Source organism: Clarias gariepinus, chromosome 18 (assembly GCF_024256425.1).
Source record: "Clarias gariepinus isolate MV-2021 ecotype Netherlands chromosome 18, CGAR_prim_01v2, whole genome shotgun sequence".
Lineage (NCBI taxonomy): Eukaryota > Metazoa > Chordata > Actinopteri > Siluriformes > Clariidae > Clarias > Clarias gariepinus.
In genome coordinates, this window is record NC_071117.1 from 11,543,600 (window position 1) to 11,569,490 (window position 25,891).

General features: G+C 37.5%; 1 protein-coding gene across 1 annotated transcript; it reads right to left on the reverse strand.

Moving 5' to 3' along the window:
• Window positions 1–16,955: 16,955 nt before the first annotated feature.
• chmp2bb (charged multivesicular body protein 2Bb) lies at window positions 16,956–23,865 on the reverse strand. The gene is made up of 6 exons (XM_053476461.1): window positions 23,702–23,865; window positions 23,230–23,321; window positions 21,878–22,072; window positions 21,695–21,797; window positions 21,456–21,562; window positions 16,956–18,442 (listed from the first exon to the last, which is right to left on the reverse strand). Exons 1-6 carry the CDS (start codon window positions 23,733–23,735, stop codon window positions 18,323–18,325), a joined length of 651 nt encoding a protein of 216 aa, XP_053332436.1. The 5' UTR covers window positions 23,736–23,865; the 3' UTR covers window positions 16,956–18,322.
• Window positions 23,866–25,891: the final 2,026 nt, after the last annotated feature.

Genomic DNA, 25,891 nt, shown 5'->3' on the forward strand with positions numbered 1-25,891 from the left:
ACAAATGCATTCATTACATACTCACGCATTTGATCCTGCTGCAGCTCGTCATGCAAAACAGCAGAAATTAATTGCTTCTTTTCATGAAAAGAGAAACTCCAGTGGGTTTATTGCTTCATTTTAGCGCAATAGATTTTTTGTATTTTATTTTCATTGCCTTTGCTAAGTGGCATACACGCCGACGGATCTACACCAACTGTTTCCAATGAGCGGCGACTGCAGTTTATAACGAGACAGTGTCGCCTTTTAAGTTAATATCTGACAAATATATCACACCTGCGACCTCGTCTGCAATTGGAGTCGCAATCAAGCCAAGATGCTGACGGGAAATAAATGCGAGTCTTTAATCCAGAGCTTATTGTCCCTGACCTGTGTCTGTTATTAAGGCTTAAAGCAGAGCAGTGCATCGCTAATGAAGAGTCTCGGGCTGAAGCAAATAAGGATGAACATGGTTTATAAATGAGAACGCTTCCTGGGAGATCCTGCTTAAAAATGGCATTCAGGCCTGGCACATGTGTTTGGAGCAAGACAAGACAATAATGTCCTAGAAGTGGTCATGGGGCTTCAGTGCCCCCATGACATCACTCGGGCTCTCATCTCTTAATCATGAAGGACTTTCATTGCCTCTTCCTGGCGTGCAGGTCTCTCCCTCTCTCTCTCTCTCTCTCTCTCGCTCTGCCTCTTCTCCCGTGCTGGCCTTTCTGGATAATTGGAGAGTGCTGCTTCTATTGTTTGAGAGACAGATAGAGGCAGGATGAAAGCAAAAAAAAAATGCCAAACATTAATATCAGTCATGGACAGGGTCCCGGTTTCACACTCGCGTCTCGATGGATGATTGGACGGCTTTTGTCCAAAATACTGGTTAAATTCCATTTCCGTCTCTTACGGTCTACCCGGTCAGTTTCCTTACTCCACTGGTTTCTGGCTGTGACTTTCGCACCTTAATCACATAACGGCAGCCTTCATTCGTCTGCCACTGCTGTAAACACACGGCATTGCTACCTCTGCTGCTTCCCCTAGCAACTTTTTTTGGCGTTTGCTGTCCAGAACTAAAAGAGATCAACGTTCTACCTTCGGCTAATCAGCGCTGCACACTGATGCACTAATGTGACATATTGTTCCCCACAGTGTGCTGCTTTTCCTCACCGACGCTCTCTTTTTCAGTTGGTTGGAATGATTTTTATATTTTTAAAAGAGAGAGAGATGGATTTTTGGCTACTAGTCAGCCTTTATTTTGCACATTTTTTGATAACACTTCGGGCTGTTGAAATATGGGACGTCAACATCAAATTCATTTGATGCGAGCGAGCAAGCTAGCTGGAATACTGGCAGCGATTAAAAAACAAAACGTTTCATGTGGCAATTATCGAGTCAGCACATGAATTAGGGGAAAGTACGACTTAACATGAAACGTCGCCTTCAATCCCAGTCCACAAATTGATGAGCAAAAAGCCTTTCAATCAACTTCGCTAGCAAGGGAAGGAAGGGTTTTCTTGGCAATATTGGACTTTAAACCCGGTACAAAGAGTGGAGATTGAAGAAACAAAATTGGAATACGCGCACGTTAAGCGCACAGTCTGGTGTCTTCAAATTCCAAATTTATATACTGGCTTGCAAAAGCTTTCATACCCCTTAAACTACAAACATAAATGTATTTTATAGGGATTGAGATTATATATAAATTCTAAATGGTTTAAAAAAATATATACGAATTCAAATCTGAAAAGTGTGATCCAGTGGAACCAATTGTGGTTCACCAAAAGTGAAATAAAAACTGGCAGAATAAAAGGTCTACCATACAGAGTTAATAGTGGACAACTTTCTTTACTCAATCACCCACTCATCTTCTATACCGCTTTATCCTGTATTCAGGGTCGCGGAGATCTGGAGCCTATCCCAGGAGGCTTAGGGCATGAGGCAGGGTACACCCTTGGACAGGGTGCCAATCCATCGCAGGGCACACACACATACACACACTTACACTCTCATTAACACACTACGGGCAATTTGGGAACGCCAATCAACCTAACCTGCATATCTTTAGACTGTGGGAGGAAACCGGAGTACCCGGAGGAAACCCACCAAGAACAGGGAGAACATGCAAACTCCATGCACACAGAGACGGGAATCGAACCCGGACCCTGGAGGTGCAAGGTGACAGTGCTAACCGCTACATCACCGTGTCACCCACCTTTCTTTAGTATTCTAATATTTAAATGAACGTGCTTGGTATAAAAAATTATCATGTTTCTTTAAATGTGGGTGTAATTAAAATACATAAGCTATTTAAATTTCGTAATCCGGTTCATTTTCTTCCTTTTTTTTTTTGTTAAATTTTTCACAAACACACACACAAACACACACACCCACACACACACAGGAATTTAAGTGGGATATCAACGTTTTTCCAAAACTACAGGATTTTTATTAAAACTGCATTTCACTTGTGTATATAATAATTAAACCAATTCATATCCAGCGTACGAGGCTCAATATAAAAGACTTTATGGAAAAAGTTGTTCTAAAAAATTCTGTGATAGTTTATATGTAGTTTTATAAGGATGTGCAGAGAGCCTTTAGTACAAGGAGTCTGCAATACATTTTTCCTTCAAGCCTCAATTAAAAAACAGGATGTGAGGAAACCAAGATTTTTCTTTTCTTTTTTTAAACTCTGAAAACTTCAGCACGGTTACAATACGTGCAGACTACTGACTGCAGTCTTCATCTTCGCACGATCTTCACTCCAGGTGTTGGAAAAAAAATCTTGACTGATGTTCTTTTTTCACAGCCTTGAAACCTACTTCCCGTTTAGTCTCTGATTGCATTTGCATTCCCATCAGCAGAGAAGATCTCAAGGCGATGGCGCATCTAAAGATGTTTATCTGATCAGGTTAAAATTTAATGGACTCAAAAGAGATGTTGTGTTCAGGCAGCCGGGCCTGCTGTGTGACTTGCGATGGTCTTGCGAAGAATTCCGTTTTTTTTTTTTTGTTGTTGGCCTTCCGATCGATTTTTAGATCCACTGTCATGAGAGACAGCATGCAAACCAAATAGCTGAACAACAACAAAAAAAAAGTGCCTTCCATGATCATTTTATACCATTTATACGTCTGACAGCAGGGAACTCTAGCGGGAGAGTAAAAAAAATCGACTGACAAGAGTCTTAAGCAATTTTGCTTCAGAGACTCCCGAGAGGTCTTTTGAGTCGATGCCTTCTATTATTTCTCAACAGCTGGACTGTCACTGTGTGTGCCGTGACCTGAATAGAGAACCTAAGAGAACCTGTGTGGTGACGAGACTACCTTTTGAGACCGGATACTTGCTTGCTGCTAAACCCACAAAAGTGCAAAACGGACCTGTGGTGGTACCTGCCTTTTAAAAATAATAGACGTGGAAATGCAGGGTCTCCCTTCTGACAGATTTCCCATCCAGCCATGAGTATGATCTCAAAGATGATCTTAAATGCTATACAGTGTATACACAAGGGGTGTTGAAGCCAAGCTGAGACTTCTGAATAAAGACGTAAAACCGATTGACATTTACTGAACACTTCAAGCACAGTACAGTGATGAGACTCCTAGCCACAGTAAAACGTTTTAATGGTGCTAAGAAGGACGTATGTCTGTAAATAAGGATTCCGGCCGAGATGGCTCTGAGCCCACTGCAGTCATTTCAGTAGTGATGGGTCGTTCATGAACGATTCGTTCTCTTTAAACGATGCTTTAACATGACTGAGAAGAACGAGTAGTCTCGGAGAGTGATTCGTTTATTTTCTACTGGGCGCAAAACGTTGCATAACCTCCATAGGTTATGTACAGGAAGCACAAATGATAAGTTACCTTTGAGTCTTTTGGTCTGAATCGTTCGTTCTTTTGTCACGTGACGTCCATAGACGCAATAGATTCAAAAGAACAAACGACTCGGACTAGAAGACTCATGAGAAGAACCGCTCAATTCTGTTTCCTGTGTAATGCACTGCATGGCGTCTATGAGAGTCACGTGACAAAAGAACGAATAATTCGGACCAGAAGATAAGTCAGGTGAGCTGCTCATTCTGTTTATTATAATATGTCCTTAGCTGCATTGTAATATTTTCATTACTGGAATTAGAGCCAAAATTTGTGTAGACGTATTAGGGGTCTGTTTACTAAAAATGTAACATTTTATTTCTGATAAAAAGAACAAAATGAACTAAATGACTCAAAAAACATATGTTTATTTTGATGAATGAGATTCGAGATTCCTGTTATTTTTGGAAAGCTGAGGTCCGCGCACGCATATATGCGTTTTGAGGCGTCTTCCCCTGATGACGCCAATAAGAACTTAAATTACACTTTCAGTTTTGATCGTACAGACAAGATCTATATATTAATAAAAAATGCAAACACATACATTCATTTTGGTCACGTATTATTGTAGAACAGTTTGTGCTGATTACAAGAAAAATACAGGTTGGTAAATAATATATTATAAGTAGCTGAAAAAAGCACAAATATCAGAGCATGTCCAAACATCTCAAGGGCCCCAAAATCACCTCGGACCTCAGAGGGTTAAATTCCACTTGCCTTACCAGGACCTGATTCACTTAACCAGGACCAGTCTGACAAAGTGAAGATCAAAAAAAAAAGGAACACGATCTAAAGAAGTTCAAAAACAGATGAAAATCAAAGTAATTGACATGTACCAGTCTGGAAAGAGTTACCAAGGCTTTGGGACTCCAGCGAACCACGGTGAAATAAAATATGTTTTTCCATCCTGTGCATCAGTGTATTTTTTTCCACAGCATCCTATCTTGTTTTTTTTATTTATTTCAGTGGCCTTTAAGTGACCCCCCCCTTAAAAGAACTAGTTGTAGGATTTGTATGTGATTGCTAAAAATCAATTTTAATCTTTGCAGGAAATGGCAAGTATTGAAAATTGTCACTCGTGTTCCTGTTGCTCTGACAGAATTAAAGAAATGAAAAGCTGGCTGAAACATCTAAGCAATTTCCTCTTTACTTTTACCCTCGCTTAACAATGTTGAGTTTAGCGAGACAAGTTGCACATAAAGTTTAGCAAATGTCCAAAAACCATATTCAGTCCTATTCAAATATATTAATTATGGTTCAATTCCCATGGTGCATGGAGGTTGCATGTTCTTACCGTCTCTACAGTCTCTACAGTCCAAAGACAAGGATTTTTTTTTAGTATAAAAAATAAAATTTAAGTTAGTGTGTCCTATTAATATGATGTCGTCCTTGATGATAATGATAATAAATATATAAATCCTTTTTTGAGATCCATTCGTTTTATGAGCCACAGAGACAAAGAAGAAATTTTTCCATTCAAGAAAAGAGCCGTTGTTTAGTCGTTCCCTACACCGTTTGCAGTTCCTTTGAACTGAGCAGTTTCGCTCCCTGTGGTTTGGAATCGCACTTAACATGTCTGAACACCCTGTGTAGTATATTTTGCAGGGTACTTCAGGCCGATCCAAACACACCTATGCAGATAAGGTTAATTGGCGTTCCCAAATTACCCATAATGTGTGAATGTGCATGTGGATGTTAACCGGAGGTCCTACCATGACTGTACAAATGGGAATAAATTCAATGGTCAACACTAATTGGACTACAGACGTTCCTAGATGGATGGGTGGGTGGATGGATGGATGGATTTTAAAATGTGCACATGTTTTTCTAATGAGCAGTCCAGAGCATTGAAACACTTCCTGATAAAACAGGATGAAGATACTTCAAAAGGAACCAAAATCAAAAAGGAACCCATCCTCATCTTGGTTAGAGAGATCATCAATAATTCCCCTTTTATTACCGTCTTCTGTATGATCAAAAACTGTAATTGTGTATCCAGTAAATTCATTATAGATTTCACATGATGTCAATTTTATTAAAGTTATTAATGCTTCACTAATGGACTAATGGACTGTTTGTGGCAGTTGCCCTAGTAAAGCTGTCTTTAGCCGTCCTTGAAACATTTATTATTGACTTGCCGTCCTGTCTGTGAGCGAACGAACATGTCCAGATGCATCCGATGATTCATCTGAGACATTGTACATCCGTGATCTACACATCGGGCTCATTCATGAGCGAGTACGTGTCAGACTCAGAGTTTTATTAAAGGTTTTTTACAGCAGTCTGTGGAATTTCAATCGCCTTGTATCCTTAGCTGTGATTAAAAGGCAATCATTTGATGGTCGTAATCTAAAGGAAAAGAATTGATCAAACCAAAACGACAGCGAAACCATTTAATTAGCTGTATAGAGAGAGCAATATCAGAGAAGAGTGTCTATTCACTGAAAGAGAGAGAGAGAGCGAGAGAGAGAGATGCACAAAGAGCTAACAGTTAATAAAAGTCAATTATCAAGAAAATTCAGCGATGCAATAAAAACAGAGTAGCGGATCGCATCACCATACCAAATTGAATCTAAAAGCAATGAACGATCTACGTGTACAGCATAAGGTTGTTCGTACACCATTAAAATTCACCCGTGAATTCTATTCATCATGTGAAATTGTTAGCAGTAACATCAGTGGCGTTGCATTCAGATTCAACCCAGCATTCTTACGAGATCCCTGATTTAAGTATTTTTTTCCCTCCCTGACAATTGTCATTCCTTGGACTGTTGACGTCAATTACGGCAGAATCCGCGGACACTTGTTTAGTAGCTGATGCTATGTATAATTACAGTATAATTTTAGCTCAACACAATCCAGTTGCCTAGCAACAGTGTTGTCATGAGTTTAAATTGAACTCGTGAGCTCCATTAGAAAGTATCATAAATTTACATTTAATCATTTCCTCATGCAAAGTGCGCTCGAATGACGTTTGCTCACCGTGTACGCAATATGAAGTTTCTTGAAAGGCTGAGGACTTGTGGTATTCGCCGCCAGCTAACATGCTCTGAGATTAGCTTGGAGTTAGTAGAAGTAATGAAAGCTCAATTAGCTTTAATTTTTTTGTTTTTGTTGCATTTTAGTCACTTTAAATGTAATCGACCACAACTTCTGAGGAAATGTTGGATGTTTATGACAGTTTTTTTTTTATCATCTCAGGTTTGATAGAAATGTGCTGCTCATGTAGGATCCAAACCAAACCCCAGCCATTCAAGGGAGATATACCAAAGGCAGTTAGCATCTGCGACTATAGGCTGTGACATACAGTCATTCTTAAAAGTTAGTAGCCTCTCTTTTAATTTTAAGTGTTTTTGTGTAAAAAAAATATATATATTAAAAAAAAATCATCTGATGGTACGGGTTTTATGGTAGATCCACCTTTAGTTTTTCCAGTATGACCTTATCATCTTTGTGGAGGAATTTTGGCCCATTCTTCTTTACAACACTACTTGTGTTCAATGACGGTTTTTGGGTAGTCACAGCTCTCTTACCGTCACTCTCTTACTCTGTGACAAGTCCATTCCAAAACTTTAAATCTGTTATTTTTCAGCCAGTCTGATGTAGATTTACTACTGGTGTGCTTCTGATAATTATCCTGTTGCATGTCCCAATTTTGACCAAGCTTTAGCTGTCAGACCGATGGCCTCAACATTTGCGTCTAGATTACTCAGGTATACAAAGGAAGTTCATGATCAACTTATTGACTGCAAGGTGTCTGGGTCCTGTGGCTGCAAAACAAGCCCAAATCATCACCTCTCCACCTCAGTGCTTGACAAAGGGTATGAGGTGTTTATGCTGAAACGCTGTTTGGTTTTCCCCAAACATGGTGCTGGGAATTAAGGCCAAACAACTTTGGTCCCATCCTTCCATAGGACATTGCTTCAGAATCCTTAAAATTTGTTCAGATGCAGTTTTGCAAACCTCATTCATGCTTCCATGTTCTTTTTAGACAGAAGAGGCTTTTTCCTGGCAACCCATCAAACAAACCCTACTTGTGCGGTCATGGACTTTAATATTTAACATGCTCAGTGAGACATGTAGGATAGTATGTGAGATATAGCTCTTTTTTAGTGGTCTTGACCTTTGTGGTCATGTGGTTTACATGGTCTGATCTTGAGGTGAATGTGCTAGGACGTCCACTCCTGGGAAGATTAACAACTTTCTTGAATGCTTTTCATTTGTAAATCGTTCTTTCTCTCTGTAACACGCTGGACTGCAAATTGCTTGAAAATGGTTTTATAACCCTTTCCAGATTGAGGTACAGCAACAGTTGCTTCTCTAAGACCTCTGCTTATGTCTTTCCCTCTTGGCATAGTGTACACCTGTATACACACCTGAATGCTCCAGGCCAGCAAACTGCCAAAACTTCTGCTTTTATAGAGGTCTGCACATCTGCTGTTTTTATCAATTAATCAGGGGCTTATGATTAGCAGTAACTGGTCACTACTTACCATCTTAAATCCTGTGGAAGCAGTAAGAAGTACTTAGTATTTCCTACAATTATAAATATTTTTTGTAAAATAATAGCATGTTGAAAAAAGTTATATGGTGTTCATTAGAGATTGTATTTGCTTAATAACGAGACTCACTATGATCAGATTTTTAAAAAGGTTTTCACACTAAAATGCATAGAATTAAAACAGTTATGAATTATCATCCTCCCATAGCTGGCACATGTCATGCAACAGGTAAAACGGAAGCTAAATTTAATGAGATTAATGGGCATATTTGCATGTCAAATGCAACTCCTCCTTAGAATGTTTTAAAAAGTTCTTTATTTCTAGTCACAGCCTCTGCCCAAATATAAAATAACTTTTCATTAAAGAGCTCTATTACACTTTTCTGGCCATAAGCTCCAGGATCATACAATTTGGATCTCGGCACACCTATGTACATTTCTCGAAGCTGAGTTTTTGTTTTTTGTCCGGGAAGCAAACTTTTAAAGCTGGAACACAATTGGCATTCTGGAGCACGATGTAGTCTCCAGATTGAAAACATTCATCTATAAAAGTAATTTTAAGGACTTTGTTTGAAAGGAAACAGATAAACGCGGCATCTTTATGTGTGTTCCATCTTTACGCGTGTCTCTGGTCGTCAGTGTGTATGTTTTTGTCATAAATCGTACCAGACTCCCTGGTGAAGGATAATTTATCATCGATTTAAAGCTTAAGTAAAAAAACAATATGTCATCCTATCCTCTGTTTAAAATTCCCCTTGGGACCCTGTTATTCTCCTGTGTGTCATGTCCCTGCAGTTTCTTCACTCATTCTTTCCATTTCGCCCATTATTCCCTTCTCCCCAATGTCACAGCGATCCATTTTCCTTTTCTTTCCTTTTGTAGTGTAATAGTGTCCCATCTACAGTGAGGTCAATAAGTATTTGATTACCCTGTGATTTTGCAAGTTCTCTGACTTAGAACTAAACTTTTTAGATTCTGTCTCTCACAGTGGAAATGCACCTATGCTGAAAATTGTAGACCCCTCTATGATTTCTAAGTAAGAGGACTTGCAAAATCACAGGGTGATTAAATACTTATTGACCTCACTGTACAGTATATGTTTGTAGTAGTCACACTAGTCATGCTACATGGACCCTAATGTTCCACTAATAATGAGAATAACAGCCTAATTAGAATATAAATGAATTCCAGTATGCAACACCTCAATCAGAACAGCCTTCTCCTTTCCAGTCTGATGAGAGGGGTCATGTGGACCTTTGATAATCTGGGCCCGTATTCACAAAGCTACTTAAGCATAAAAGTTGCTCCTAGTAACAAAATTTTAAGAAAATTCTTAGAATTATGACATTTTCTTAGAATTTTCCCTTTTTATCTTTACTAAGATTTAGTCCTTAAATTCAGGACTAAATCTTAGTAAAGATAAAAATGATTCACGACACATCTTATCCCTAAAAACAGCTTCTAAGGTAAAAATTGTTAAGAGTAGAGAGGAGGACTTTTAAGAGGCTTAAGAGTTTCTATAGCAGGGGACAAAATGGAGAAGGGAAGAAAAGTTATCCTAACAAACATTGACCGTAAAAGGAAATGCTGCTCTTCTGTCCAATTTGGTTTTCTTGTTGTTTTACTTTCTTGTTTCTTGTTGTTTTACTTCCCATCTCTCTTGGATTGTTGGCTACATACCATCCAAAAGTGCAACTTAAATAGACTGTCCTGTAATCATGTAAACTGGTAAAAGGTGAGCAATTTTGCTCCTATCTATCTGGGCCCGTATTCACAAAGCTTCTTAGAATTCTCGCAGAGAGCTCCTATCTTAGCTTTAAAAGTCCTATCTGGGAGTCCTAGACTAAAAGTGATTTAGGAAACTTCACAGAGCAACTCTGAGTAAGGAAAGTACAAAAACCTTTATCTTAGTGAGGAGGTGTGGTCGACCCCGTTGCTAGGGATGTTGCAGCAATTCAAGGACTGTGATTGGTTGATAAAAATAAAAAAAACCTCTGACCTGTGCAAAGGTCTTGAAATGCACTCTTTGTGAAAATAGAATATATGATAATAGAACAGACAGTGAAATCATAATGTTTGTATATGAAGAAACTGTATCATCATGAATACAGGCAAGTGTCTGTTATAGGCTAAATATCTTAAAGTTAATTAAACAGCTAGATGTTGAAAATGTGTCTACTTTTGAAGCAACCAATTTCCACACAGTAGATACTATATTTAAGTTCTTACATTAATTTACCATGATGCAACATGATTGCAGGACAGTCTATTTAAGTTGCACTTTTGAATGGTTTGTAGCCAACAATTAAGGAAAGATGTGAGTAAGTAAAAGGACAAGAAAACCAAATTGGACAGAAGAGCAGTGTTTACTTTTAGATTTAGGTTCAGTGTTTGAAGAATATTTCTTCTTTCTGCCGTTTTTAGGGCTAAGATGCTTTGTGAATCAGTTTTATCTTTACTAAGATTTAGTCCTAAATTTAAAAGAAAATTCTAAGAAAATTTCATAATTCTAAGAATTTTCTTAGAATTTCGTCACTAGGAGCAACTTTTAGGCTTAAAAGTCTTTGTGAATACGGGCCCTGAAATGGATTACAAGGAATAAAATCAGTATGGTAAATAAATGTAAGAACTTCAATATAGTAACTACTGTGTGAAAATTGGTTGATTCAAAAGTAGACACATTTTCAACATTTGGTTGTTTTATTTAACTTTAAGATAACAGAAACTTTGCATAAAGTAGCCTGTAGTCATGATTAGACAATTTCTTTATATACAAACACTATGATTTTAATGTCTGTTCTATTATCATATATTCTATTTTCACAAAGAGTGCATTTTAAGACCTTTACAGATTTTTTTATTAACCAGTCCTTGAATTGCTGCATCATCCCTAGCAATGGGGTCAACCACGCCTTCTCACTAAGGTAAAAGTTTTTGTACTTTCCTTACTTAGAGTTGCTCTGTGAAGTTTCCTAAATCACTTTTAGTCTAGGACTCCCAGCTAGGACTTTTTACGCTAAGATAGGAGCTCTCTGAGAAAATTCTAAGAAGCTTTGTGAATACAAGCTCAGTTCAATAGGTACAGTAATTAAATCAAATTCAAATTCTAATTTTATTTGTCACATACACAAACATACACAGTACGAAATGTAGTGAAATGCAAATTTTCGCATATCCCAATTAGGAAACTGGGGTCAGAGCGCAGGGTCAGCCAGCTTGCAGCGCCCCTGGAGCAGATAGGGTTAAGGGCCTTGCTCAAGGGCTCAACAGTGGCAGCTTGGCGATGCTGGGGCTCGAACCCCCGACCTTCCGATCAGTAACCCGCAGCCTTAACCAACTGAGCCACCACTGCCCTATATTCATACTTATATTCATACATACTCACAACTATATTTATTACTCTGCATTCTACAGTCATGAATTATACTAACTCTTGGTCACAGCTTGGGTGAAAGTAGGTCTATAGTACTGGAAAGAAGGGAGAGCAGCTGCTTGCCACAACACTTTTTCTGCCTAATAAGTTGTTCCAGATTACCTCCTTGTTGTTTTATTTACACCTAAGGCGAGCTACAAAGCTAACAAGCTTCTAACACAAAGCTGAATTCCAAATCCCTCTGTAACCCCTATTTAATGGCTCTACTTGGTGTGTGGAACAAGGGATCACCGCATAGCACATTAGCCTTTTATTAAATACTATTTAGGATTTAACCCCAGGGATTAAAACTACTTTCACCAAGTGTCAGTCTCCAGCTCCGCCAGTATCTGTTAGTTAGCACCACCAGTCGTGGAAGGATATACAGGATGTGTTGGCTGAGCAAAATAACTGGTTAAAACTACCAATTTATAATCTATTGATAATATATGATGTCTGAGGAACTGCTCAATAAAAGCAACGTCACACTTTGATGCCTTGAGCACTTGGGCCGCACCTTCATTCCTACAACCACATCAGGACCATATTTAATATTCACCATAACAGCACAGCATTTTGTGCGACGTTGCTTAAATATTATCCATGTAAACACTTCATCCAATCGTTTCTCTCTTGTCGGAAATAAATAAATTCCATTCATGTACATTTGCTCCACGTAAAATTATACATACAGCTTCATTTGTGAATGCACTGACCACATACAGTACAGTACGGTAACATGATGCAGGAGAACTTACCACGCCAACGCACCAGTTTGCGTTTCGATGTTTCACATCCTCGTGTTTTAATAACGGCTACAGCCGAAGCCAGAAGTTATACAAGTTCGTGGCTGGTTTCCTAGACAGATGGTGGATGACACATGGTGAATGTTTTACTCTTCTCTCACAAACAGAACAAAATGTTGTAGTGTCAAATAACATTTATAGTGTAGGCATCTACTGTAGGCAGTGCAGATTTCACACTGGAATCTCCACAACAGTGTTACAGTCAGTTAAAATCCTAAACTAGAGATCTGTTGTAACAGCTTGGTCCTAGTTGTGGTCTTACATTATTAGATTTCTAACATTCGTATTTTATATTCCACATTTCATATGTGGAATGTGTTATTAAAGCAATAACAGAGTCATTCAAGGAAAGAATTAATATCTTTCTATCTGTCTCATTCACACATCTCCTCTACCAAAAGCCTGCCATCCTGGCTCTTTCATACGCGTCTCGGTGAAATCTCTCAAAGCTATCTGATTATGTTTAAGGGCACGCCAATTGTTTAAATGCATTCAAAGGAACCAATAAGATTGGTTTTCTACTGTAGATTAAGGACAAAAAGATGCTTAGATTCCCCTACTAATAGCACATTAGACACATTTTTAAATAATAAATCATCTTTATGAATAAAACTCCTTAGAATATACAGTACTGGACAAAAGGTCCTAGACATTCTGTCTTGTTTTCAGTTCCAATTTTTTATGGACTTTTATTTCTTTATTTTATGACTCAGCATCAGTACAAAATTCTACTTTCTAGATTTCTAAACAATTTGTATTTTAGAAACTGTGTATGTCACACACACACACACAAAAAAATGCCAATATATAAAAGACTACTTTTAAGGCTAAATGAATGAAAAAAAAAAAAAAAAAAAAAAAAACAATGATAAAGAATAAAATAAAAATGAAAAGAGTAAGGATAAAAAAGATAAAAAGAAGCATAGGCACCCAAAGAACTCAGAAGAACCGTAGCTGCTTCTGCAGGATGATCAGTAAATCTTGGTAGCTGCAGTACTGTGCAAAAGTCTTAAATGCATGTGCGTATATGCAAAAGCAAATAGCTGCTGTAGCACAAGGATGCTTTCGAAAATAATAAAATTGAATGTGTCTATGTATAATGATTACTCTAGAGAGAAGTAAATGACAGTTAATGAAACAAAATTTTAAACCATTCCTAAACAAATATGTGACATGGTTTATTTTCTATTGGGCGCGCATGCGCAAAGCATCGCAAAACCTCTGTGGGTTATATACAGGAAACAGAAATGAGTAGTTACCTTTAGGTCTTTTTGTCCAAATCGCTCGTTCTTTTGTCACATGACTCCCATAGACGCTATGCAGTGCAGTACACAGGGAACAGAATCGAACGGTTCTTCTCAATGAGACTTCTAATCCGAGTCGTTTGTTCTTTTCTCACGTGACTCCCATAGACGTAAAATATACTTAAATATATTAAAAAGAATAAATGACTCGGAAAACTAATGAGAAGAACCACTCAATTCTGTTTCCTGTGTAATGCACTGCGTGGCGTCTATAAGAGCCACGAGACAAAAGAACAAATGATGCGGACTAGAAGATATGAGAGGTGAGCTGCTCATTCTGTTTATTATAATACGTCCTTAGCTGCATTGTTATATTTTTATTACTGAAACTAGAGCCAAAATTTGTTTATGTAGACGTGCTGGGAGTCTGTTTACTGAAAATGTAACATTTTATTTAATTTCTGATCAAAAGAACAAAATGAACTTAACGAGATTTAAAGAACCGAGTAAAATGATTCAAACTTCCTAACACTACAAGCAGCCCGAGGCTCCGAGTGTGTGTGTGTGTGTGTGGACGGGCTTGGTTTAGTTCGGTTGCTATGGCGGTGCTGTACATGCATGGCTCTTATGGTTGTAGCTTAAGTTCCTCGAACACTTGTATTGAAATACGGTGGTCTGAATTTGCTGCTTCTATCTCAGGAAGCGTTAGTCTTGGCTGTTTCTATTTTTTGAAAGAGGAGGCGTTACCTTTTTGTCATGTGAAGTTTGAAAATGTTTATGTGTACTCTGAAAATTGTGGTAGATTTGAATAAAAGTTTCAAATTTTGGAAAGAGACCTCTTCTCTGACATTATACAGGTTTTAGTGGGTAGCACTGTCACCTTGCACCTCCAGGGTGCGGGTTCGATTCCCTTCCAAAGACTTGGAGATTAGGCTAATTGGCTTCCCAAATTGCATTTAGTGTGTAAATGCCCTTGTGAATGTTGACTGAAGGTTCTGTCATGGTTGTAAAAATGGGAATACAATGGTTTCCACTAGCCTCCAAGGTCCCCAGTTGGACTACAGAGATTCTAGATACAGTAGATGGATGAAATGTTTTGTTTAAAATGTTCCATAATGTACTATTTTCTTTTCTGCCATACAAATATTTATCTGGTCCTTTTTTTTCCCGGTGCTAGAATACTATACAGTAGCTTAGAAATCAGAAATGGTTTCTCGTACTGACACAATAAAAAATGTATTTAGTAACAAATAAAAAAATTAATAAGACAGGGTGAATAAGACTTTTGTACAGTACTGGAGATCAGTCAAAACGAGCATGTTAGAAGCAGAACCTTGTATATGATAAAATATCAACATTTGAGCATGTAATGTACACACACCTTCATAACTTTCATGTTTTTATTACTCACACTGCAACATCTACATTTGGATTGGTTTAGTGTCTTCTCCAAAATGTCCCCAACAAGTGATGTCTCTTAGACAGAAAGGACGTCTCGTTTTTTTTTATTATTTGTTTCCTGAACTTTGGTTCTTAGAAGGAGAAGCCAAGAAGCAAAAGACCTGATTAAAGTGGCACAATTAAAAATAAATTAAAAAAAGAGAGAGAGAGAAGCCTTTTTGCTGACTCATATCCTTCACAAAAACCTGCTGAATCCATAAATCACAAAATCATAAAGCATCATGTTTCTGTAGTCTGGTAGTAAATTTTAATCTTAGCTCATGGTTTAAGAAACAATGGCACAGTCCATTTCTTTCCTCTGGAGTGCTTTAGAAGAAAGGCCGGCTAGTTTGGCTTGTTACACAGAGAATGCCAATTTCTTTATTCTTTGACAGACAATTTCTTTCTTCTTGTTTGATTGATGTTTTCAGTAAACACTCCTTCTCTGGACGAAAGATCCAGGACCTTGAAGGTTGCAATATGATGAACTCTTTGTAATTACATGTATGTACAAATTTGTGCCCTGACTTTTCCGTTAAACATTACGGCACCCCTCTTCCAATCTTTAACAAATTATTATATAAAATTAAATATTGACTCTTGCTCTTGACTTGACGGAAATTGAAACCCAAATCCGGGCTTTTGCTGGTTGATTTATCCACTGAGGTTTTGCACAAAACCAAAACTCCACCGCATACTTCAAGGTTTGTGTGAAGGTTTGAGATGCTTTTCTCATCACCATGGTTGTAAAAATTGACTAAATTGCCATTTAACTCTGGCGTCTCTGATCAATACACTGCTTCTGCTTTCAGAACTGCTGCTCGCAGGGCGCAAATCTCACCAGATCAGCTGTTACTGCAATAATCAAAATGGCAGCTCTTGACCTGCATCAGCGATGATTTAAAGCGTCGCCCCCCCGCCACATGACTGGCTTATTAGATAATGGCATGAATAAGTAGGTGTATAAGCGGCAGACAAGTGTGGTCACACATAAATTCAAGGTATCCTTCTTTAAAATCATATCTTTTGAAAGAGTTTGGCTTGAAATGTCCAGTGATGATGTAAGATCTTTCGCACAAATTCACGTTACCAATACCAACCAAGGTTTCGGGTTCCACTTGTGCCACCAGGGCAGCTCTGGCCCTTCTAGGGCGTGACTCTGCAGGATCTTTAAGAGTGTGTGGTGTCTGGCTTCAGGAAGTTGTTCTGGTCCTTTTCTTTTGTGGCCAGCTTTGACTTTTTCAGACAATGTGTTGCATTGGCTTTTCCGTGATGAGCAGACTAGCCTTTGGTACATGGGTGAGCACTGAGTGCCGATGGTCTTGTCACCAGTTTGCTGGTCGATGTTATTGAGTTCACCAGACGGTGGTGGTAATATTATAGATGATCAATTCAATTTAATTTCATTTATACAATGGTTACTGTCTCAAAGCAGCTTTACAGAATAGAAAAAAAAAATTATGGAAATGTGTATGAACCCAAAGGATCGAATTGTCCCTGATTGAGATGATTAACTCAGGCAACATTACCAAAGCTTTAACAGGTTATGTATTACAAACGCTGCTATACAGCAGGATTTAAATCTCGTTCTAAGCCTAAAGCATTAATACACAATGCTTACACACTGCCCTCTGGTGTCATGACCAAAGTGTATTGTTCGCATTCGCATTACACACTCCCCCCCAAAAAAAAATTAAGACAGCATAGTTAAAAAGGTGATTTATTTATGGTTAACAAAACAAACAAACAAACAAAGACAAACCCTTCCATATTACGGTGAACAAATATCGATATCCCATAACTTTGATAAATATTGCTATGAATAATATGAAACAGAAAAAAGAGAAGAAGAAGAAAATTAATCAATCATTCACACTTGTAATATTTACACATGTACTGTATAAAGACTATTTGAGTAATTCTTAAAACACAGTGGATTGAGCCTGGCACGGCGAGTCACACAAAGTCTTCTGCTGCTGATTGTGAATTTAATGAAAAAAAAAAAAAAAACACACATCTTGAAGCTGCGTTCGGCCTCGGCGATGATGAATGCTTAAATTAAATGGAGAGACTTCAGACAAGCAACCTGCGGTCTGAAAAATAGAAATCCTTCCTGTGAGAAAATGAGTACCAGAACCTTTTTTTTCCCCCACTGCATCTAAACTGACCTTGAAGTTGGCCTGGAGTCTACTAAGCCTAATCTCAGCACTGCAATAAAACAAGACAAAAAGAACACGTATATTTAAAGGAGTGCCAGTGTCTGCGATGGTTTAAAACGCTGCCTCGTCTCATCAATTATTGTATCGAGCAAATGGTTTGGGCCAAAGAAAAAAATTAAATAAATCAATAAATAAAAATATAAAGGTGAGGCGTGAAAGTAATTTAACCCAGGTCGTGCTAACTGCAGAATTCCATGCTTCGTTAGCTCCGGTTCGTTGTTATTCGGCAGAAATCTCTAAAAATCAATCCGGAGAAGCAATCCAGGCAGAAAGGTAGCTGGGAGATATGAGGAAAGAACAGAGTACCCTACTCTACCCGGGAAACGCGCTACTGATCTGAGATCTGAGATTTTGTGGTGTTGTTCTTACTAAAGGAATAAAAGAACAAAAAATAGACAAAAAAAAGGGATGAATCAACTCCCAGAGTGCAGTGCTGCTGTTTCGAGTCTGGTATCGGAGGTAGATTTCTGTCAAGAGTTTAGGGAAAGAGTTGTTTGTTTTTTTTGCTTTATGACTCAATCTAAACTTCTCATGCATTTTAAATCACTTTCAATATAATTTAATAAGTTTTAACATTAGTGAATAAAATCAAGGTTACACAAGCATGCTCTCAAAACTTGTATATCTTGCTTTAAATTAATTTTTTTGTTCTTTTTTGTTCTGAGTCAATTCGAGCAGCAGTTCGTCCCAACACAATGACAGAGTTGAATGTTCCTGCTGTGCTGCGTTTTATCCCCGAGGTCTATTTAAGTGACTGCAAATGTCAAGGCTGAGAAGTCAGTTGTCTATGTTTGTGTGTGCACGTATGTGTGTTGCCAGGCAAATTCGGAGATGATGATGTCTGTGTCTGCGTTAGTCCACTCCGAGAGCTTTCAGCTGTCTCTCTATCTCTTCGTCTGATATCCCCGATGCTTTGGCGGAGGTGGAGGCGGCGGCGGGTTTGGTTCGGCTCGCAGAGGGAGCGTGGGCCATCTGCCGGGAAACGAGAGGAGTGTTAGGGCTCATTAACGAAACTGAACAAAACACTTTAAACGCAACAGACACAAGACACAAGACGTCAGGATGTGTCCAGAAAGCTCAAGACGTTAATGATGTCCGATACATGAGTCAGATAAAAGGAGACGATGAGCTGTGGTTCAAGTGATGTGTGTTTCAGATAATTATGAAGATGTCAAACAGATGAATCTTGTGCTATGAGAAACTCTGCCAAGCGGAAAAGACTTGGGGGGGGGGGGGGGAAAGAAATAAAATATATTCAAAGTACTTCACGGTTTGTAAAGTTTCTAGTAATAATAAGTTAATAAGTTTTACAGTTACAGCAGCTGTGAGTAAATTGAGCAAATCCTGTATTTAGGTAAAAGTAGAGATAAAAATAAATATAATATTACATAAGTAAAAGTACAACTTCTCCATTTATAGTTGTACTTGAGTAACCATTCAAAATACTTCAATTCAAAATGTACTTAATAGAGACGGGAATCACCAGGGACCAGCTTGATTTGTATTGTGATTTTAAAAGCATACTGATGTTATATATATATATTTTTTGGTCCAGATGCCATAACAATTACATTTTCCATACAGGACACTGTGCTGCCTGCTAATATGAGAACACTGTAGAAAGCACCATCTGTAGGATTATAGAAGAACTGCAACATACAGTATTACCATCTTAAATGCAAACACACTGTGTACAAATTTATATAGTGTTGCGATATGTGAATTGCCAGACATCACCAAAACAACCTCCCCACCCCATCTCTAATACCCAAGTATCAAACGGTACAGAGCTTGTTTTACATTACTGTAGCCTTTAAATCATAGTAAAGATCTCTCTCTCTCCCTCTCTCTCACCCTCTCTCCCTTCTTCCTTGCTGTTTGATTTCATACACCTGTTACACGATTGAGCATTTCAAGGAAAAGTGTGCAAATCATACAAAATTAAGTATAATAGCCAGCAGGAGGCGATATAACCACTTCAGCAAGATTACCGCTACTGTTATGTAGCGCAATGCCATGCAGAAATGTAGTGTAATAATAATAATAATAAAAATAAGATAAGATTCAGTTATTTGTCACAGAGAAATGATACGCGGGTACTGCCCCCCTGGAGCAGTTAGGGTTAAGGCCCTTGCTTAAAGGCTCAACAGTCGCAATTTGGCGGTGCTGGGGCTTGAACCCCCGACCTTCTGATCAAAACAAGACTATAACACTGTAACTATAAATAGATAAAATATGTATTGTTTTTTATAGATTTAAACAAAGTAATTGTTGGCAAATCAGTGCGCTAAACCTATAAATACAGGTTCCTCCAAAATTATTGGCACCCATTGTAGAGATTAGGAAAATTATAGGGTTCTGGGAAAATCGACCTTTGGATCAATTATCTTCATCTCAGACTTTAACCTTTAATTGATAAACATTTTTAAAAAACAAGGTAAAAAAAACATTTCAACAAAAACTCATGTGCTATGATTATCGACAGCCCTGTGTTTAATACTCTGTACAACCTTCATTTACTAATAAAACAGCAGAGTCTACTCTGACGTTTTACAGGGTTGGTTTTAGACACATGTTTTTAGATCACTGTTCTGCTGGAAGATCCAGTGACAACCCAGTTTTAGCTTCCTCTCAGAGTCAGCCTGGTTTGGATTTAAAAGATCCTGGCCTGTCATGAGGTCATGTACTCTTACAAGGTTGCTAAGGCCTCTGAAGGACAAACATCCCATAACATCAAAAAAAAAAAAAAAAAAAAAACTCAGCATATTTAACAATTAGGATAAGGTTCTTTTAATTATAGCCATCTTTCTTTTTTTGCCTAACCTGCATTTGTGGTTAAGTGGGTTTTCTGGCATACCAACAAATTCAAAGTAATTTGTTGGCATGGAGGTGGCATCTGAGGCTGGTTATGGAAACTTGGAAACTCTAAAAATATTTTAGTTGTTCTAGTAATTCACAAAAAGTGATCATCCTCTGGGATTTTTTTTTTTTTTTTACGGGATCGCACCAGCCTTCTCATGGTTACACTACAATAAACTTGGGTCATCTTCCATTCAGACAGTTCCAGTTGATGTTCACTTGCTTCTTATTGACACTGGCATTTTCACCGGAGGAACTACTTTGTTCTTAATTATTATTCCCTGCCCTCTGACTTCTCCTTTATTTGGTTTGTGTGTTCTCTTTTTTCCCCCCCGTGTTGATTGATAACTATCCTGTTCCAGCCTCTGCGTCACCTCATATTTGTATCTCGGAAATCAGGAAGTCGGGGATAACAAACTTAAAGATACTAGCGTTAGTGAAATGTCGTTGATGCTTACAGAGTTTTTAGAAATAGTTAGAAAAGCTAAAAAGGAGATGATCAGCTTTAATGTAATTAGTTATATTGATATTATTTCTTTTAGGCGCTTTGTAGGAGTATAACCATCGTTTCTGTGCATTTCCGCAAAAGATAAATTATAGCACTTGCTTAATTATTTTATTTTTATAATTACATTAATGTAAAAATATAATTATATAAATATTATTATATGTAATTATTATATTACTTAAATATATTAAATTATCACGCTTTGTTGAGTGATGCATACAGCCACGTCCACTTTGAGGGCAAAAGTGATGGGTGCCGTGAGGGAATCTTGCAAAATAAAATTTAAAAAAGCTAATAACATTCCTTCTACTCAACATTTTGATCTAATTTATGGTGCAGATTTAACTTTAGGAAATACCGAAAGACTGACAAAGTTTCAATAAAATCCATCAGACAGAGAAATTTTTCTGAGACCTTCAATGTATAAAGCGTAAAGATATCATTGAAAGAGTGAGTTCTGACCAGAGAAACACGCTGCTTGTGTTTAAGGTTTAATCTCAGAAGTAGACGCAAGCTCAATAATCCTAAAAAAATTAAGATTCCTTTAGTTTTATACCGAAGACCTTGGTTTCATAAGTTTGTAATCTAAGCCGTATGTGTAAAGTACGTCACTCTCACCTTTCCCGAGATCTCGATGCCGATCTCATCCAGCACCTGGTTTACAATGTCCTGGGATTCTTCCTCATCACCCGAGTCCTCGAAGAGATCGTCCAGCGTGTCGCTCACTGAACACGGAAGAGGAAGAAGAAAAAAAAAAGACGCAGACCGGGATCGTTAAGTTCTTTCTACATCTCCACCTGATCGATGCTTTCCAGTCGAAAGGCTTTCGAGATTAAAAATTAAAGAAGAACACTTACTCATCTCTTCAGTCATCTCCATCTTCGCTGTTTCTTTCTGGAAGTTCTGCATTGTCTGTAAAGTCTTCTGAGGATCCATCTTCTTATTGACTGCCTGCATGGTCTGGGGGGAAAAAAAAAAGGTTATTCAACATACATAATTCAAACTTATCCGTATCTGTATCCTCGTGTGTTTCCTCGTACTTTAGTGGTGGCGCCCATGGCTCCTGCCATCTTCATCTGCGAGTGCATGAGTTTGGTCTGAGTGGACATGGACGTGACTTTGGAGCTGACGGCGTACGTCCTGGTCTTCTGTTTTCTCAGCTGCACCAGCTGTTTGGCCAGGATCTTACACGCCTCCTTATTTCCTGATTTGGCCATCTTCTTGATTTCCATCTCCTGTTTGAGTAAGAAGAGATGCAACACGAACAGTATGTAGACATTTCAATGTGACACCAAGATTGACGTAGCACTTTTGAAATCTTAATATCAATAAATTAATCCAATTACTTTATGTAGCTATTAGCCTTTCTTTTACACCCTTTAAAAAAAGGAAATGAGTTGTTCACTTTAAAGCTGTCCGTGAAGACTTTACCAAGTCAGAAATGCCGTTACAAAACACTGAAACAGGAGACAACTGGTAAATAAACATTTCCTAATGGAAGCCGCCAACAATCAGAGATGTGTTTCAGATCTGAATGCACCATTTGTGATTCTGAGACGTCTCCTATGTAGCGCAAACTGTAAATACAGGGGGGTGTTCAGGTCAAACAGAGATTTTTTTATTGTGTAGAATAACAATCCTTATTTTATAAATACTTCCTTTATTTCTTTATATAATCCCCTGCTACACTACACTGAAACCCTGGCCTCCCAGAAACTCCTTTATCATGTGAAAATCACTTGAAGCGAAGTCAGGACTGTACGGTGGATGCGGCAGTAACTCCTAGACGAGTTCCTGTAATGCATGTGCATGTGGTGTTGGTGAATGATTGTGTGTACAGTTTCCACAGACAGATGTGTCTCTTGCGCAGTTTTACAAGGATCTGGCGTTCTACCGTTCCGCTGAACGTCCGTGGGAACGACTGCAGTGGGCTCCAATCCACCACGGACAGGATCGTCGACTGCAACGACTGCACCGTTCAAATGCTTTACTGCGGCTAAGAGTCTCATCACCGTACTGCGCTTGAAGTCTGACGCAAACGTCAATCAAGTTTTACGTCTCTTTCACCTTAAATTCCACCTGTTTGACTTCAGTTTGCAAACTTTTCATTATTTACATGCACACGCTTATATTTTTCTCTTTATCTTTCTACTTTTTAGCTATTCTACTGTAGAAACTGTATCACTAATAAAACCTGTTCACTTGAAAAAAAAATTTCAACTAGTAAATAGAACAGCTCAGTCAAATATATGTAAAAATCCACAGACTCTCTGGATATACATTACAAAGCCCCGGGAGTCGTATATATTGGAGTGGTTTCCTGTCTGTGGTATCACATGCTTTATCGAACACCCGTACTGTTCCTGTACAATCTGTGGGAGGTGCCTCGTACCAGTTGTTTTTCCTGTTTCTCCAGTGCGGCTCGGTCTCGCGTGATCTGCCTCTGAGTTCCCCTCAGCTCCTTATTCTGCTCCTTGATGACGTCTGTAACACAAGAACAGAAATGGCTCGGAGTCAACGTGTCCATTAGGTTTCTTAGGCTGTTCAGACACTCAGTCAGTCAGTTCATAACCCTTTCCTATTGATTTCCTCTTCATTCTCGATGAAATGGACTTAAATGATGGTCATATCAGAGAGCAGGAACTCTCTATTTCTGTTTAAATACCCACCAGAAATAACTTAACAATGATGGGGGTTTGTGTTTACCAAATACTGACTTGTAAATGAGACAGGAATCAATTCAACACACTTAGATTTTAAATAAATCAACATTTTCATCAATAAACACTCCTGTTAGCTCACTACAGCTACTTCAAGCTAGCTCGTTCCTCCTCAAAACCGACTGATAACCACCGTGTACTCACCTTCCACCGTCTTCTTCTTAAAAAGCGACGCCATAACAACCAACAACTAAAATACTAAAAATAAACAAATCCTTCCACCAGACTTTCTGCTACTTCAGTGCCGTTTTAGAAAATGACACACCGACCTATTTCCTGGTTCTTTCCCGAGAAGGCGGGACAAACACACTAACCGCAATCAAGGATTTGTTGCTTATTGCGTCACGTTTTTAAATCGACCAATCAAAATCGTTTTTTTTTTATAGCACAAGTAATGGAAATGAAAATATTTTTTTATATGTATATATCTTTGTGCTCTTCCTTAAGATGTATACTTAAGTAATATATTTTATTTTGAAATATTAGTTTTTATATTTTACATGCTTATTTATATTTTATATACCTAGCCTTCTCTGAAGTATGACCGAAACCACAAACCATTCACTATTTTAGAGAGTTTTGCTACCCACAATGCACCGCAGGAGACGTCATCGAAACTATGTAACCTAGAAAATGTCCACGCCCACAATGCATTTTGTTAATTAAACAAGGTACAGTATTGATCCTATATCTTTCTTACTTGCTAGTTCCAGTTCTGTTTTTACACAGAAAAATTTAATGAACAAATATGAATACCATAACTCTTTTATAGAATCTAAATCATTGATTAATGCTAATGCATAAACCCAATTGAATTATTGCAACTTAGTAACTCTCATCTGAGTTCATGTAAAATATTTTCGGACAAGAACAAAAACATGGTATTGGTACTAAAAAGTGTCTCACCTAGTTGAAAAAATGAATTTTTAGATAGGACCATTTTTTATAATACTTCTTATATTATTTTTGTAAATACGCATACACATTTATATTTTTATCAGATAAAAAGAAACATATTTGCTAAATACAATTTCATGCCCTTTTATGTCTGTAGTGTCTCGAACTTTTTGGAATTGAAATCTTTCAATGATCTTAATTGCCATTCAGATCAACCTTCACCAATTTATATTTCACATGAACCCCCCCCCCCCCCCCCCCAAAAAAAAAGGGTATTATTCTAATAATGCATAACCTATAAAATATTGCAACATAAATTTGACATAATTATGGACTCTACAGATTTTTTCGTTTTTACCAAAAATCTATTTAAGCAGCTATTTTTACAGGTCATATGCTTCTAGAATCTTACACAAATTTTAGTATCAATACTTATAAAAAATATGAATAACTTGCATTTTTAATTATTATTGTTTAAAGCAAGACAGTATAATGCCAAAAAAATGGCCATTTTTAGGGCACATATAAAATCATCTCTCCAAAATGTCTGAAGGTAGCAACTTTTAATTTGTAGGGAAGCAAGATTGGTCAGTTAGATGTTAAATAAATTGATGAAGTAGTTTCTTTGACACACATATTTTCTGTATATATGTATAACACACACAAAAAAGATAAAATCAGCACCTATACTGTGTTTTGGCCGTGACTATGTATGACAAACCAACCGTAGGTGGTGTTCTCATCACTAATAGACAATGTGGAAATAAAGAAATAGTGAATTTTATCGGGCCTCAATAAGTAAATTGGGAGAAAAAATTACAGCTTATACAAATATTCTACTCATAACAGTGTTAATGGTGGTCATTTTAAATTATTATACTGTATGTGGACATTGCAGATCTATGTACGTTTCACAACCAACAAAAAAAAAGAATGGATTGCTGTATTTCCATGTATATTTTTTACTTGTGGTGTAGTACAATCTTTTTGGCAGCAACTTAAAAATAACTTTTATTTTATTTATGAATATTATAATTTCATTTTAACTTATATAATTATCTTTTTCTGCCACCTTAAACATTTATTTAAATATTTTTTTACTTAATTGCCAAATTTTACATTAATAAATGTAGTCACTTCCTGAAATATCATCTTTCCTTTATGAAATTCAAAACCTCTTGTTCTCGTTAAATCTAATAAAATACGACAAATTGTCTCTGTTATTGTCTTGACATTCAGATTTATTCAGTGAAACACTGTTTTCCCCCCTAGTTAGTTTCTTTTTTTTCATTCTTTTTACTTTTTCTTTGGCCAACATAATATTTGATTATACATCACAGAAAACGTCTACAGTTTGCTCTATTACTGAAACTTTCTAACCTAAATTATCAATGATGGATTTTACATCCATATATTACTTTCATAATATTTTAACCT

Bases quoted from the DNA above. Each gene is read 5' to 3' on its own strand.
- chmp2bb (XM_053476461.1), bottom strand. From the start codon at position 23,735: ATGGCGTCGCTTTTTAAGAAGAAGACGGTGGAAG. The intron at 21,798-21,877 runs GTACGAGGAAAC...TTTTCCCCCCAG, and splicing joins CCATGGGCGCCACCACTAAA to ACCATGCAGGCAGTCAATAA. The intron at 21,563-21,694 runs GTAAGTGTTCTT...TTCCGTGTTCAG, and splicing joins GGAGATGACTGAAGAGATGA to TGAGCGACACGCTGGACGAT.